The 16687-nt window shown below is 36.1% G+C and overlaps 1 protein-coding gene across 8 annotated transcripts in view; it reads right to left on the bottom strand.

Moving 5' to 3' along the window:
• Nucleotides 1-16687, bottom strand: part of RMDN2 (regulator of microtubule dynamics 2) — a 139783-nt gene that overhangs the window by 88112 nt on the left and 34984 nt on the right. For all 8 annotated transcript variants that reach the window (XM_063648804.1, XM_063648806.1, XM_054475346.2 and 5 more), the window contains 2 exons: nucleotides 4016-4190; nucleotides 2923-3025 (listed from right to left, as the gene is read on the bottom strand). In XM_063648804.1, the coding sequence (XP_063504874.1) occupies nucleotides 2923-3025; nucleotides 4016-4190 (278 nt within the window). The remainder of the gene's footprint in view (nucleotides 1-2922; nucleotides 3026-4015; nucleotides 4191-16687) is intronic.

Raw genomic sequence — 16687 nt, forward strand, 5'->3', positions numbered from 1 at the left:
ACTTACGCAGTCAGGACAAAAGTAAAGCTATTTCCTTTAGAGAACTGTATTTTGTGATCTTTATGATGCATTCATATCGATTACTTAATTAGGAAAATTATAATAATGTTTCTTTAAATATAAGATTCATATCATAATACTTCAGAAACATACTGCATAATGATATACTCACTTTGAGTTTTATCAAAGAATTTTGTACTCTCCAGTGACCAAATCTTTCCTAAGCATAAAAACCTTAAACATACTATTATGAGAAGAAATCTTCTGCACTTCTTCCTCCCTCATGCTGAATCTCAATGTTCTTCCATGGCTGGTCTGAGCCCCTGCCTTGCTATCAGCTCCAGTGTACTTGGTCATTACCATTACTAAGCACTTACTCCTTATAAACTGAATATAATTGGCTGTCCCTTTATTATCTTTTCCATAGAGTAGGTTCCTTAGTGTTGCGCAGCCTTCATCGTATTTATGCCTCTCCTTCTCTCCCTCCTCCACTTCTCTCCACCCTTCATTTTCACACTGTTCCTTGACAAAATAATTTTGAATAAATATTTCTTGAATGGATAAATTAAAGGAATTCTTTTACTTCTATTTCAATATCTGAATGAACACATCTGAGGCTTTTTCTACTCCTTTTTCTTTGGCACTATAAACTCTTCTCTTGTTTTGGGATATATCCTATTTCAATCCTATGCTTCATTTTTGCCCCTAACTTCCCTTCAATCTATTTCTTTACGAATTTCACCATCTAAGACATTAACTCAATTAAACTCTCATTCCATTTAAGAATAGGGATCCAGAGCGATTTTACCTATAGGAAATTGTAACTTCCATAAGAAAGACTTCCCTGCATCAACCTCCATCCTCTGCCATCATATCCTCCTTTCTGCTACATGTGCTCGCAAATAGCCTGTTCTCTATCTATCTATCTATCTATCTATCTATCTATCTACCTACCTACCTACCTACCTACCTACCTACCTACCTACCAATCTATCTATCTATCTATCTGAGGCAGGGTCTTGCTCTGTTACCCATGCTGGAGTGCAGTGGTGAGATCACGGCTCACTGTGGCCTTGATCTCTTGGACTCAAACGATCCTCCCACCTCAATCATGTGTTATTTTTTTAGTAGAGACAAGGTCTCCCTATGTTGCCCAGGCTGGTCTCAGACTCCTGAGCTCAAGCCATCTGCCCGCCTTGGCCTCCCGAAGTGCTGGGATTACAGGTATGAGCCACTGCATCCAGCCTCTGTAATCTTCTTTAATAAGAGCTTATTTCCATTTGTTTTTGATATGTATGATTATTTGACTAGTGCTGCCTCCCCTACAAAGCCATAAGTTCCCCTGTAGTCTGAAAACATGTCTATTTTGCTATCTTATTCCTACCTTAGCACATAATACCCAGGGTAGGGCAGGTACTTATGAAAAAAATGTATTTAATATTGATGAATGTTGGAACAGTTTACATAGATATACTTTGATTTTCTCAGTAGATATGAAAATAAATCCCCTTGTTCTCCTTGGTTTTTATTTACATTGAAATTAATACATATCTTCTCTAGAATTCTGTTTTGTATATGGTCTGCAAACTGGATTGCTACAGAAAAACTCCGCAAAGCTGATGATGAATATGCAAACAAGAGGGGGAAGCCCTCTCACCCTTCCCCCACTGGGGGAAACTAAAGCACAGGGGTCATTCAGCAAATGAATCTCCAGGTGGAAAAATATAATTACAAGGAGTTTGGTAAAACTTTCTACTTGGAAATAAAAATTACAGAGAACTAGACTGGGAAGATCTTCCTATCTTTTCTAGAAGAAAAGCCTGGAAAAGAGAAGCCTTCGGAATAAATGAAGAATTCAAAGGATTTTGATGTCAAAGTACTATACTGACATTCAGAGAGATGGCAGGTAGGGGCTTTTGCAAGAACACATTTTGACATCCAGTAAGAGTCAAGGTGAGGTATAAAAATAACAGTTTGATATTCTATCTATTTAGTTGTTCTTGTTGTGATGAAAAATTTCAAAAACTTATAAAAAAAAGTATAGATGTCAGAATAATGAACCACCATGTAATAATCATTCAGCTTAGACAATTATCAAACAGAGTTTTTAACAAGGTTAATCTTGTTTCATCAAGATACATTTGGAAAAAACATTAAAGTCTGCGAGTTTATTCTTTGTAGTCCCTGGAGTTTTACATTACAGGAAGTAAGATGTGTTACTTTAACTGTGGTTGACAACTGCTGAAGACACTTGTCCTCTGCCTGTTATTGTTTCTCAAACACTGCCACTACATTTCTTGTCTAAGTTTTATAAAGTTAAAAGAAGAAATTTAAGTTTTTTTAGTTACCTATTCTAATATATTCAAATATTTCTGAAGAATATATACTTTAATCCTAAAATGCCTTTCTGTTCTGAGACTGTACATTTTTTTGTACCATAATGTATTTAAATAGATTAAACATACTGATTTTAGCTAAGATAATTTAGCTTTAGTTAACATTCACTAGTAATTTACTACAGATCTTCTTTTTTTTTATTACACTTTAAGTTCTGGCATACATGTGCAGAACATGCAGGTCATAGGTATACACGTGCCATGGTGGTTTTCTGCACCCATCAACCCGACATCTACATTAGGTATTTCTCCTAATGCTATCCCTCCCCTAGCCTCCCACCCCCAGACAGGCCCTGGTGTGTGATGTTCCCCTCCCTGTGTCCATGTATTCTCATCGTTCAACTCCCACTTATGAGTGAGAACATGCAGTGTTTGGTTTTATGTTCTTGTGTTAGTTTGCTGAGAATGATGGTTTCCAGCTTCATCCATGTCCCTGCAAAGAACATGAACTCATCCTTTTTTACGGCTGCATGATTTACTATAGATCTTAATTGCTACTTGAGAATAATCTTTACAAAATGCTTACCAATATTAGCATAATGTTTCTTTTCTTGTGTGTTTGTAGATAGTTCATACATGTCTCCATAAGCACGGGCAAATCGCCACATAAACTCTATTTCATCTCTAAACTGAAAAGAAAAGATGGAGTTGCCTGTTAAATTAACTTGGTAACTTGTCTATTCTATTCTTGTTTTCTACTGCAACTTTTTAAAAACTTAGGCAGGTAACCTGGTATTTATAGATTATTGAATCTATGTATATGCATATTTCGTGTGAAACATTTTTAATCCAAATACTCATGGCTAAGAAATGTGACCTAATGTAGTGTTACATTTGGATCTTAAAACCAATTAATATTATCCAGACACTAGCTCCATCTATGCAGAGGAGAGATTTGATAGGCACCAAAATCTAGAAATTCTTTCTGAGCTGTGGCATCCTTTTCTTCTTTTCCTTTCCAAGTTATCTATTATCAATATAATGAGCATCTCAGTTAATATCTGTAAATTGAAAATGCATATACTCAAAAGAGCAGTTACTTTTTTTACTTAAATTACCTAAATATGATCCTGGAGAGCTATCAAGTTTTAGACAATGTGTTTAGAGTTGCTAAATCCTCAGACAAATAGAGATTTATTTCTCCATGGGACACTGTAAACTCTTTTAATTTTTAATTTTTTTTTTTTTTAGTGGTGGTGGTAAGAGCTCTGGATAGGCTTTTCTTATTCAGACCCAACATTAAACACTGCAAAATTAACAAATGACCATTGGTAGAAATAGCTTTAAATACCTATATCTGTCTCAAAATATTTGTTAAATATATAAATTAGTAAAAAAAAAAATCAAATAAAAGTAAATCTGCATAATTATAGCTCTGGTTCTCATTTTTATGAACTTAGAGTCTAATAAACTTTTACATTTACTTTTTTAAAATTTTACGCATCTTAAATAAAAAATAAAATAAAATTTAAAAAATTTTAGTCATTTTATAGAGAAATTTTACGTCAATCATTTAACTTGTGGGAACCATGACACAATTATTATAATTATAACTGAATGAGATGGCAGATTAAATTAAAAAATGAAACTATATGAAGTGCTATTGTTATGTCTCTTACCTTTTCTTTGTGGTCACAAAGTAGTTCAAAACTCTCCGACTTGCCAGACTCACTCATACGTAAATGATCTACCTTCTGAAGAAGAACATCTAAATTTAACTCCTCTACATGTGTGTTAAATGCCTTAGGGACTGGAAAACTCTGTTCTTCTGTGTCAGTATTAGCTGTAATATACCTAAAATCGCAGAAATAATCATCAACTCCTTTGAAAGTTATGTATAATAGCCAGAGCAATCCTTTTAAAATGCAAGTCGAATCATGCCCCTCCTATGCTTGAAACTCTGCAGTGGCACCCGCTTTCACTCAGAAAAAGCTCCAGTCCTAACAGAAATCTACAAGTCCCTGCGCAATTTGCCCCCGATCCCATTACCTCTTTGATCTCATTTCCTACCACTCTTCTTATTCAAATACACACAGGTCACCTAGCTGCTCCTTCAATATTCTAATCACGTGCCTACCTTGGAACCTCCACTTGCTGTTCCCTTTAATGAAATGTGGCTTAGATAGCCACATAACTCACGCCCTCACCTCCTTCAAGTCTCTACTCCAATTTCATTTTCTCAATGTGGCCCATCCAGACCACTCTAATACCGCAATCCCCACATTCCCTTCATCTCTAACCTCCCTCATAATGCTTTTTTCTTTTCCCATAGCCTGTATTACCTTCTAACATACTGTATAATTTACTAATCTACTACATGTGCTGTTTGTCAGTATCCTCCCCAGTAGAATGCAAGCTCCCTGATGGTAGGTTTCTTAACTGATGTATCAAGTGCCTAGAACAGCACTATTCACTGAATGTTGCTAAATGGATGATACAGAGTTGTAGGAACTCAGCAGGCACTCAAAATTGTGTGTGTAAATTCACATAAACACATATTTATAGTTCAAGATGATCTAAGTTTAAACTTTAACTTGGTTTTTAAAAGTTAATACTATCGCCCACATTTCATTTTTGCCAGCAAACAATACAAACAACTTATTTTTATTAATTCAGACTCTGCCTGTTTTAAAAAGGTTTTAAGGAGGTATACAAGGATATATAACACATAAGAGAATAAATTAGAAATAGTGAAAAAAGACAAAGGCCAAATGTGAATGAAGTCAATATAAAAAACACAAATTTTATATAGCTATACCTTTGCTATAAAGGACACAAATGTTCTTCATTTTCTAGCAGCCAATGCAATCAGCTTCACAACTTGCAGCTCCCATTAGACAGAAACAAACAAAAATACTAACAAAGCAAGTTCTTAAATTTCTTTCATATGTCTTATAAAGAAGACACTGTATGAACTGATCTCCCACTTCTTCAATAACATTCTTTACTAACGGAAACTCTACTCTTCCAATTGCTTAAACCAAAAAACTTGGAATCATCCTTGATGCTTTTTTCTTTCTCTTAAGTAATACCCTGTCTGTTAGCAAATCCTGTTGGTTCTATCTTCAAAATACATCCAGAATCTAGCCACTTCTCCCCACCTCTCCCCACTACCACCTTGGTCTAAGCCTCCATCATCTCATCTGGATTACTGCAATGACCCCTTATCATACCTCTTTGCTTTAGTCCTTGACCCTTATATTCTATTCTCAACACAGTAGCAAGAATAACTCAGATCATGTCACTCCTTTGCTCAAAACCCTCCAACAGATGTCCAAGTCAGAGTGAAAACCTAAGCCCTTTCAGGGGTCTACAAGGCCTAACATAATCCGGCCAATACCTCTGGTCTTATCTTCTATCACTTTCCTGCTTGCTCACAGCATTCCAGAAACTCTAACTTCCTTGATATTCCTTGAACATATCAGTCATGTTCCTGCTTTAAACCCTTTGTATTTTCTCTTTCTTCTGCCTGGTATGTTCTTCTCCAGATATTCATATAGTTTACTTCTTTGCATATTTCATATCTTTATTCAAATGTAATCTTATTATTGCAGATGTTATGACTATTTACATAAAAACAAAAAATCTATAAATTATGATTAATAGGAGAGTTTGGCAAATTGGCTGAATATAATATTAACATATGAAAATCAGTTTAATATCTACATATCAGCGAAAAACTACAAACATAATTAAATAAAATATTCAATTTGCAGTGACCTCAGAGAATATCAAATGGCTAGGAATAAATCTAACAAAACATATGTGAAAATTCGATGGAGAAAATTATAAAAGCATATTAAAAGATGTTTATAAAATGACCTAAATTCATGGAGAAATATATCATGTTCATGGTTTAGAAGACCCAATATCATAAATATGTGAATTCTTTCCAGGTTAATCTATAGATTCAATGCAATTCAAACTTTATAAGCCTAATAGGAATTTTCATAGAATTAAATAAGATGATTCTAAAAGTTATATGAAGAAGCAAAGAGCCCAGGACAGCCAAAGCACTCTTAAAGGAGAGAAGACTTACCCCAACAGATATTAGGACCTACTATGAAGGTATAATAATTAAAGACAGTGTGGTATTGGTACAGCAATAGATGAGTGAATGATGAAACAGAACAGAGCCTAGAAACAGACCTACACGCATATGAAAATGTGGTAGATGGGAGAGTTGGCATGTAAGATCAGTAGGAAATTCAGGCATTCAGGTGGGAAAAATTGTTATCTCTATGGAAAAAGATGAAATTGAAACTCCACCTTATATTTTTAAAAAACATACCTGGATAGTTTAAGAAAATGTTATATATTTTAAAAATCTAGTACAAAATACAGACGAATATATTTTAGTCCTTGGGGTAAGACATATGAAATAGACATTATGGATCATCTATTCAGAATTAAGGGTCCAGAAATAAATTCTTAAAATTATGATCAGTTTATTTTGATAAGAGTGCCAAGACAGTTTAGTGGAGGAAACAATACTCTTCAACAAATAGTGCTAGAACAAATGGATAAGCAAATGCAAAAAATGACTCTCACTTCCTATCATATATAAAAATTAACTCAAAATGTATCAAACCTAAGTGTAAGAGCTAGAACTATAAAATGTTTGACAATATTTTATATGTATATGTTTTCTCATAAGAAAACATAGGAGCAAATATTTGTGATCTTGGATTAGGCAATGGTTTCTTAGACATGACATCACAAGCACAAGTGACAAAAGAAAAAAATGAATAAATTAGACTTTATCAAAATGAAAAACTTAGGTGCTTCAAAAGATACCATTAAAAAAGTGAAAAGATAACCCACAGAATAGAAAATACGTTATGAATCATATATCTGATAAGAGACTTGTATACAAAATATATATAAAACTCTAACAATTCGACAATAAAAAGACAAATAATTCAATTTAAAAATGGGCAACTCTGCAAATAAAAACCACCAAATTGTGTAATTTAAAAGATGGAGCTTTATGGTAATAAATAATATATAGCTTTTATAAAGGTATAAAGCTATTATCTTTATGTTATTCTTTATAAGAACAAAAACTCAAATGTTGCTATAGCCATTAAATGAATTACATCAGAATTACGTATCTACTCCAACTTGCTCTCTATCTCTTGCTCTCATTCTGTCTCTCGCATGCACATATAGAATAGTTTTATTGTGAAATCTGCCATATATCCAAATAATTAGGCTTATTCAAATTCTTCTACAGAATTACTAAAGATGGAATGCCCCTCAGGTTTATTTTATAAAACTAATATAACTGACACAAAAACTAAACATGAATATTACAAAAAATAAAAATTATAGGCCAATCTTACACATAAACATAAATGCAAAAATCCTCAATAAAATATCAATCAAGCAATTGCAACAAACATAAAATTATGTATTACAACCAAATTGAGATTATACTAGAAATTACAAGCACAGTTTGACATTAGACAATTTCTCTGGCGCAACAGATGAGACCTATCTGATCATTTCAGTCATTACCAAAAAAATTTTTTTTTCCAATAAATTCCAACACCGCTTCAGGACAAAAGAAATACCAAAGCCTTAGACAAGAAATAGAAGGGAGCCAGGTGCGGTATATTCCCAGCACTTCAGGAGGCAGGAAGATCACTTGAGCCCAGGAGTCCAAAACCAGCCTGCGCAACATGGCAAAACACTGTCTCTACAAAAAATTAAAAAATTAGCTGGGTTTAGTGGCCCACACCTGTAGTCCCAACTACTCAGGAGGGCGAGGTGAGAGGATAGCTTGAGTCTAGAAAGTTGAGGCTGCAATAAGCTATGATTGTGCCACTGCACTCCAGCCTGGGAGACAGAGTAAGAAACTGTTGAAAAGGGAAAGAGAAAGGAAACAGGAAGGGGAAAGGAAGGAAAGAAAGAGAAAGCAAGGAAGCAAGCAGGAGAGAAAAAAAAGAAAAAATAGGAAGGAAGGAAGGGAGGGAGGGAGGAGCCTTTCAAACCTGAAAAAGGCTATATACTAAATACAATAATACATTTCACACTTAATTATGAAACATTAGAAGCAGTCTCTTCAAAATCAAGAATAGAAAAATATGTCCAATATTGCTCTTCTATTCAACATTGTACTGGAGGTCTTTCTGGCACAATATTAAAAGAAAAATAAAAATCATAATAATTGGAAAAAAGAAACAATCTTATTTTTTGAAGATTATTCAATAGAGGACCTAACAAAATTTACATCTAAGTAATTAGAACTAACTAGGATTTATAATCAATCTTCCAAAATCAATTGTGTTCTTATACTCTATAAAACAAGAAAATATAATTTTATAAAAATATAACATTTATAATAGTAGGAAAAATATAAGATACCTATGAAAAAATTTCACAAAAGTTTTAAAATGAGTTTTCTGGAGAAAATTACAAAATAATATCTGAGAACATTAAAGAATACCTAAGTAAATGGAAAACAATATATTCATGAATAGGAAAATTTAATTAAAACAATTTCATAAGGCTCCACATTAATTTATACTTTTAATACAATTCTAAGAAAAATTCCAATGGAATTTTCAATGGAACAGACCTGACCCTAAAATTAATATGGAAAGGCAAGTGCAAAAAGAGCCAAGACAATTTTGAAGAACCAATATCAGAAATGCAGTATAAAGGATAAAGCTAAAGAAACTGGGTCAATGTGGTATTGCTATAGCAACAGGTAAACTGGGCAACAAAAGAGAACGTGTATGCTAGTCTATTTCCCACATTGAAAAGAAAAAAAAAAACCAGCTGTGGGAAAATTGGTTTCCTACTTTGAACAGGGATCTTCTATTTAAAACTGGGTATTTCTCAGAAACTTATGAGAAAGTTCTGAAAGACAATTTTAAAAATAGGGCATATCCATGCATTATTGGGAAAATGTAACTGTATTTATTAACTTTGGGTTAGAAATTAGATTTGTACTACCCAGCCCTCCTCCCAAAGCCATTTCATAGATTATCTGATGTCAAACCTAGAATTTTCTAATAGCCTTTCAGCAGGTCTAGAGAAGTTCATCTTAAGATGTCAAATTTGTTTACAAACATTTGTTCTACATGTACTTTTCTGGTCCTTTCTTCTGCTCTAAATTTTCACAAAAACTATGCCATTGGTCCTATCCCTTCAACTCTGCATGATCAACTGTTTATTTCAATAGCAACAACAGCATCTCTGAAAGCACAGTTGCATTATTTAGGGAGAAAAAGACATTATTTACTGTGAAAATAAAAGAGTGTATTTACAGAAGTACATCAGGAGTGAGTTACATTGAAATAGGTCCTCATTTCCCCATGAAAACACCAAGTAAACAACAACAGACTTTCTTTTTTTTTTTTTTGACACAGAGTCTCGCTCTGTCACCCAGGCGGGAGTGCAGTGGCGTGATCACGGCTCACTGCTGCCTATGCCTCCGGGTTCAAGTGATTCTCCTGTCTCAGCCTCCTGAGCAGCTGGGATTACAGGTGCCTGCCACTGTGCCCAGCTAATTTTTTTGTATTTTTAGTAGAGACCAAGTTTCACCATGTTGGCCAGGCTGGTCTCGAACTCCTGACCTCAAGTGATCTGCCCACCTTGCCCTCCCAAAGTGCTGGGATTACAGGCATGAGCCACCATGCTTGGCCTTGAACCACTGCACCTAGCCTAACAACAGACTTTCTGAAATATCTTTGTGGGAGACCTAGAAACTACCACATACAACATGTCCTGAAATTTTATGTCATCTAGAGCTTTGGTAAGTATGAGGGGACTTCAAAAAGTTCATGGAAAAAAGGAATTAAAAGATAAAAATACAAAGCATAAACTTTATTTCTCAGCGTATAATTCATCAAGGTCAAGACAATTTTGTAAGTGAAGATACCAGCCATTTAGTCCATCTCTAAAGAACTGAGGGTCCTGGGAATTGAACCATATCAATGTCGTCTTTTGTACATTATTAACTGAAGAAAAATTGGTGCTTTAAAAAAATTTTTTTAAGATCAGGAAACAAAAGTTGAAAAGAGTCAAATCAAATGAGGACTCTAAGGTGGAAGCCTAATGATTTCCCACTGAAAGAAACTCTTGCAAAATTGCCCTTGTTCGATGAGAGGAATGAGCAGGAGTATTGTCATGGTGGAGAAGAATACTCTGATGATGCTTTCCCCAGAACTTTCCTACTAAAGGTTTGACTAACTTTCTCAAAACACTTTCATAATAATTAGATGTTATCATTCTTTAGTCTTCTAGAAAGACAACAAGCAAAATACCTTGAGCATCCAAAAGTCTGTTGCCATGACATTTCTCTTGACCAGTCTGCTTTTGCTTTGATTGGACCACTTTCACCTCTTGGTAGTCATTGCTTTGATTGTACTCTGTCTTCAGGATTGAACGGGTAAGGCCATATTTCATCTCCTGTTATGATTCCTTAAAGAAATGCTTCAAGATCTTCATCCCACTTGTTAATAATTTCTCTTGATAGCTCTGTTCTTCTCTGCAGCTGATCTTGATGCAACAGTTTTAGCACTCATTCAATGGAAAGTTTGTTTAACTTTAATTTTTTAGTCAGAATAGTATAAACAGAACTAATAGAGATGTCTATGGTACTAGCTATTATTTCTGCTATTAATCATTGGTTTTCTTCAATTACAGGACACAAACAAAATTCATTTTTTTCTTGCAAACTGATGTGGATGTGTCTCTGTGGGCTTCATCTTTAACATCACCTCATCCCTTCTTAAAATGAGTTCTCCATTTGGCTTATTTCTTTCAGGCACTGTCCCCATAAACCTTTTGTAAAGCATCAATGATTTCACCATTCTTCCACCCAAGCTTCACCATAAATTTGATGTTTGTTCTTGCTTCAATTTTAGTAAAATGCCTGTTGCTCTGATAGGGGCTCTTTTCAAACTAATGTCTTATCCTTCTTAGTGTCTCCAACTAGATCCTTTTCAGATATATTATGGTGAATTAGCATAAGCTTATTTTGGTGCAAAAAACAGTGAAACCAGTGCATAGTTTTTTCATAATATTCATTTCCCATGAACTCTTTGAAGACCCCGTCATATGATAACTGAACTAAAAATTTACTGGAAGGGACCAACAGAAGACTTGAACAGGCAAAAAACAAACAAACAACCAGACAAACTTTAAGACAGGGCATTTGAAAATATTGGTTCTGAGGAACAAAAAGAATAAAAAAAAGAAAAAATGTAAATAGAGCCTAAAGGACCTATGGGGCCTCATGAAGCAGACATATACACATATTGTAGGGGTTCCAGAAGGAGAAGAGAGAGAAAGTGGCAGTAAGCTAATTTGAAGAAACAATGGCGAAAGCCCAAATCTAGGAAACACAATGAAATACAAATGTAAGAACTTTTTTTTTTTTTTTTTTTGAGACAGAGTCTCACTCTGTTGCCCAGGCTGGAGTGCAGTGGCATGATCTGGGCTCACTGCAAGCTCTGCCTCCTGGGTTCATGCCATTCTCCTGCCTCAGCCTCCCAAGTAGCTGGGACTACAGGCGCCTGCCACCACACCCAGCTAATTTTTGTATTTTTAGTAGAGACAGGGTTTCACCGTGTTAGCCAGGATGGTCTCGATCTGACCTCGTGATCCACCTGCCTCGGCCTCCCAAAGTGCTGGGATTACAGGCGTGAGCCACCACGCCCAGCCACAAATGCAAGAACTTAACAAACTCCAAGTGGGATAAACCCAAAGAGATCCACACCAAGAACATCATACTTAAAGTACTGAATGCTAAAGACAAAAAGAATCTCAAAACCAGCAAAAGAAAAGCAACTCATTACATTTAAGGATTCCTCAATAAAATTATCAGCAGATTTCTCAGCAGAAACCTTGCAAATCAGAAGGCAGTGGGATGATATATTTAAAGTGCTGAAAGAAAAGAGAAACCTGCTACCTGAGATTTCTATAAACAGCAAAATTGTCCTTCAACAATGAGGGAGAAATTAAAATATTTCTAAATAAAAGCTGAAGAAGTTCATTATCACTAGAATTTCCCTACAATAAATGCTAAAAGGAGTCCCTCAAGTTGAAACAAAAAGGACCTTAGACAGTAACTTGAACCATACAAAAGTATAATATTCTCTAGTAAAGGTAAAGACATGGGCAAATATAACAGAATTATTGTAAGTTTGGTTCATAACTCCACCTTTTATTCTTTTACATCATCTAAAAAGAAAAGCAAAAAGTAATTATGAATCTATATTAATGACTCTAGATTAATGATAATACAACATAAAGACATAATTTGTAATAACAACAAAATACATGGGTGGTAGAGCTGGAAAGGAGTAGAATTTTTGTATGCAATTAAAATTAAGTTGGTATGAATTTAAAATATGTTGTTGTAACTTTAGGATGCTATGAATAATCCCCATGGCAACCACAAAAAATATGTATAGAATATATGTAAAAGGAAATCAAAATAGATCACTAAAAAAAAAAACTAAACACAAAGAGAGGTAGCAATGGAGAAAATGAGTGACAAAAAAATCTACGGCATATACAAAACCAATAACAAAATGAAATAATAAGTCCTTTCCTATCTGTAATGACTTCAAATATAAATGGGATTAAATTCCTCAATCAAAAGATATATTGGCAGAATGGATTTTAAAAATTGGGATTTAACTATATGCTGTCCAAAAGAGACTAATTTTTTGATCTAAAAACACACATATGTTGAATGTGAAAGGACAGAAAAACATATTTCATGAAAACAGTAAACAAAAGAGAGTGGGAGTGGCAATACTATTAGATAAAATAGACTTTAAAAGTCAAAAATTGTACAAGAGACAAAGAAAGGCATGACATAATAAAAGAGCCAATTACCAAGAAGATATAACAATAACACTAAATGCACTTAACATCATCCTTCCTAAATATATGAAGCAAACACTGACAGAATTGAAGAAAGAAATAGATAGCAACACAATAATAGTAAAAGTAAAATAATAATACCATAGTAATACCATTATTTTAATAATAAAGTAATAGTAAATGAATTCAATGACCCAATTTTAATAATGGATAAAACAACCAGGCAGATGATTAGTAAGGAAATAGAGGACTTAAACATCACTATAGACCTATAAACCTGTAGGACCTAACAACATTTATAGACCATGCCACCCAATAATAACAGAATACACATTCGTCTCAAATGCATGTGGAATATTCTCCAACTAGATAATGTATCAGGCCACAAAATAAGTCTTAATTTACAAATATAGAAACTATACAAAGCATATTTTCTGGATCACAATAAAAATGAAACTAGAAATCAGCAGAAGAAAAACTGGAAAATCCATAAATATGTGAGAATTAAAAAACATACTTTTAAACAACCAATAGGCCAAAGATGCAATCACAAGGCAAATAAGAAAACACCCCGAGTCAAATGAAAATGAAAACATAACATACCAAAAACGTATGGGATGTAGCAAAAGAGGTGATAGGAGGAAAATTTATACCTGGAAATGCTTACATTAAAAGAAGGTAGATTTTTGTACAACGGACTCAACCAAAGAAACTCACGTGTATGAAGCCAAATTAATAAACTCAAGGGTATAGTAACAGAAGCACCTGGAGGAGCTCAGGCTTAACTGCCAACTATTAACCACAGATCGACTGTTTTCAAAATGTTTCACGGAGCCCTAGATTTGAAAAAAGATGCTTCTGTGGTTCCAGGCAAGATGGCTGACTAGGAACAGCTCCAGTCGGCAGCTCCCAGCGAGACCAACACAGAAGGCGGCTAATTTCTGCATTTCCATTTGAGGTACCCAGTTCATCTCATTGTGACTGGTTAGACAGTGGATGCAGCCCACAGAGGGCAAGCCGAAGAGGGTGGGGTGTTGCCTCACTCAGGAAGTGCAAGGGGTTGGGGAACTCCCTCCTCTAGCCAAGGGAAGCCATGAGGGACTGTGCCATGAGGGACCGTGCTATCCAGCCCAGATGCTACGCTTTTCCTATGTTTTTTGCAACCCACATACCAGGAGATTCCCTCGGGTGCCTACACCAAAAGGGCCCTGGGTTTCAAGCACAAAATTGGGCAGCCGTTTGAGCAGACACTGAGGTAGCTGCAGAAGTTTTTTTTTTTTTGTACCCCAGTCACACCTGGGGTGTGAACCCCAGAAACACAGAACTGTTCACTCCCTGGGAAAGGAGGCAAAAGCCAGGGAGTCAGGTGTTCTTGCTCAGGGGATCCCACCCCCATGGAGCCCAGCAAGCTAAGATCCACTGGCTGGAAATTCTTGCTGCCAGCACAGCAGTCTGAAGTCTACCTGGGACATTTGAGCTTGGTGGGGGAGGGGCGTCCGCCATTACTGAGGCTTGAGCAGGCGGTTTTCCCCACACAGTGTAAACATAGCCACCAGAAGTTCGGACTGGGTGGAGCCCACTGCAGTGCAGCAAAGCCACTGTAGCCAGACTGCCTCTCTAGATTCCTCCTCTCTGGGCAGGAAATCTCTGAAAGAAAGGCAGCAGCCCCAGTCAGGGGCTTATAGATAAAACTCCCATCACCCTGGGACAGAGCACCTGGGGGAAGGGGTGGCTGTGGGCACAGCTTCAGCAGACTTAAACGTTCCTGCCTGCTGGCTCTGAAGAGAGCAGCAGATCTCCCACCACAGCACTCGAGCTCTGCTAAGGGACAGATTGCCTCCTCAAGTGGGTCCCTGACCCTTGTGCCTCCTGACGAGGAGACATCTCCCAGCAGAGGTTGACAGACACCTCATACAGGAGAGCTCCAGTCAGCATCTGGTGGGTGGCCCTCTGGGACAAAGCTTCCAGAGGAAGGAGGAGGCAGCAATCTTTGCTGTTCTGCAGCCTCTGCTGGTGATACCCAGGCAAACAGTGTCTGGAGTGGACTCCCAGCAAACTGCAGCAGACCTACAAAAGACGGAGCTGACTGTTAGAAGGAAAACTAACAAACAGAAAGCAAAAACATCAAAATCAACAAAAAGGACACCCACACAAAACCCATCCTAAGGTCCTCACCATCAAAGATCAAAGGTAGATAAATCTACGAAGATGAGGAAAAACCAGTGCAAAAATGCTGAAAATTCCAAAATCCAGAATGCCTCTTCTCCTCCAAAGGATCACAACTCCTTGCCAGCAAGGAAACAAAGCTGGATGGAGAATGACTTTGACGAATTGACAGAAGTAGGCTTCAGAAGGTGGGTAATAACAAACTTCTCTGAGCTAAAGGAGCATGTCCTAACCCAATGCAAGGAAGCTAAGAACCTTGATAAAAGATTAGAGGAATTACTAGAATAACCAGTTTAGGGAAGAACATAAATGACCTGATGGAGTTGAAAAACACAGCACAAGAACTTCATGAAGCATACACAAGTATCAATAACCATATCAATCAAGCAAAAGAAAGGATATCAGATATTACAGATTAACTTAATGAAATAAATCGTAAAGACAAGATTAGAGAAAAAAGAATGCAAAGGAACAAACAAAGCTTCCAAGAAATATGGGACTATGTGAAAAGAGCAAACCTACATTTGATTGGTGTACGTGAAAGTGATGGGGAGAATGGAAACAAGTTGGAAAACACTCTTCAGGATATTATCCAGGAGAACTTCCCCAACATAGCAAGACAGGCCAACACTCAAATTCCGAAAATACAGAGAACACAACAAAGATACTCCTCGAGAAGAGCAACCCCAAGACACATAATCATCAGATTCACCAAGCTTGAAACAAACAAAAAATGTTAAGGGCAGCCAGAGAGAAAGGTCAGGTTACCAACAAAGGGAAGCCCATCAGACTAACCGGAGATCTCTCTGCAGAAACCCTATAAGCCAGAAAAGAGTGGGGGCCAATATTCAATATTCATAAAAAAGAATTTTCAACCTGGAATTTCATATTGAGCCAAACTAAGCTTCATAAGTGAAGGAGAAATAAAATCCTTTACAGACAAGCAAGTGCTGAGGGATTTGGTAACCACCAGGCCTGCCTTACAAGAGTTCCTGAAGGAAGCATTAAATATGGAAAGGAAAAACCAGTACCAGCCACTGCAAAAACATACCAAAATACACAGACCAATGTCACTATGAAAAAACTGCATCAACTAATGTGCAAAATAACCAGCTGGAATCATGATGACAGGATCAAATTCACATATAACAATATTAACCTTAAATGTAAGTGGGCTGAGTGCCCCAATTAAAAGACACATATTAACCTCAAATGTAAATCAACTGAATTCCCCAATTAAAAGACACAGACTGGCAAATTGGATAAAGAGTCAAGAC

Source organism: Pongo pygmaeus, chromosome 12 (assembly GCF_028885625.2).
Source record: "Pongo pygmaeus isolate AG05252 chromosome 12, NHGRI_mPonPyg2-v2.0_pri, whole genome shotgun sequence".
NCBI lineage: Eukaryota > Metazoa > Chordata > Mammalia > Primates > Hominidae > Pongo > Pongo pygmaeus.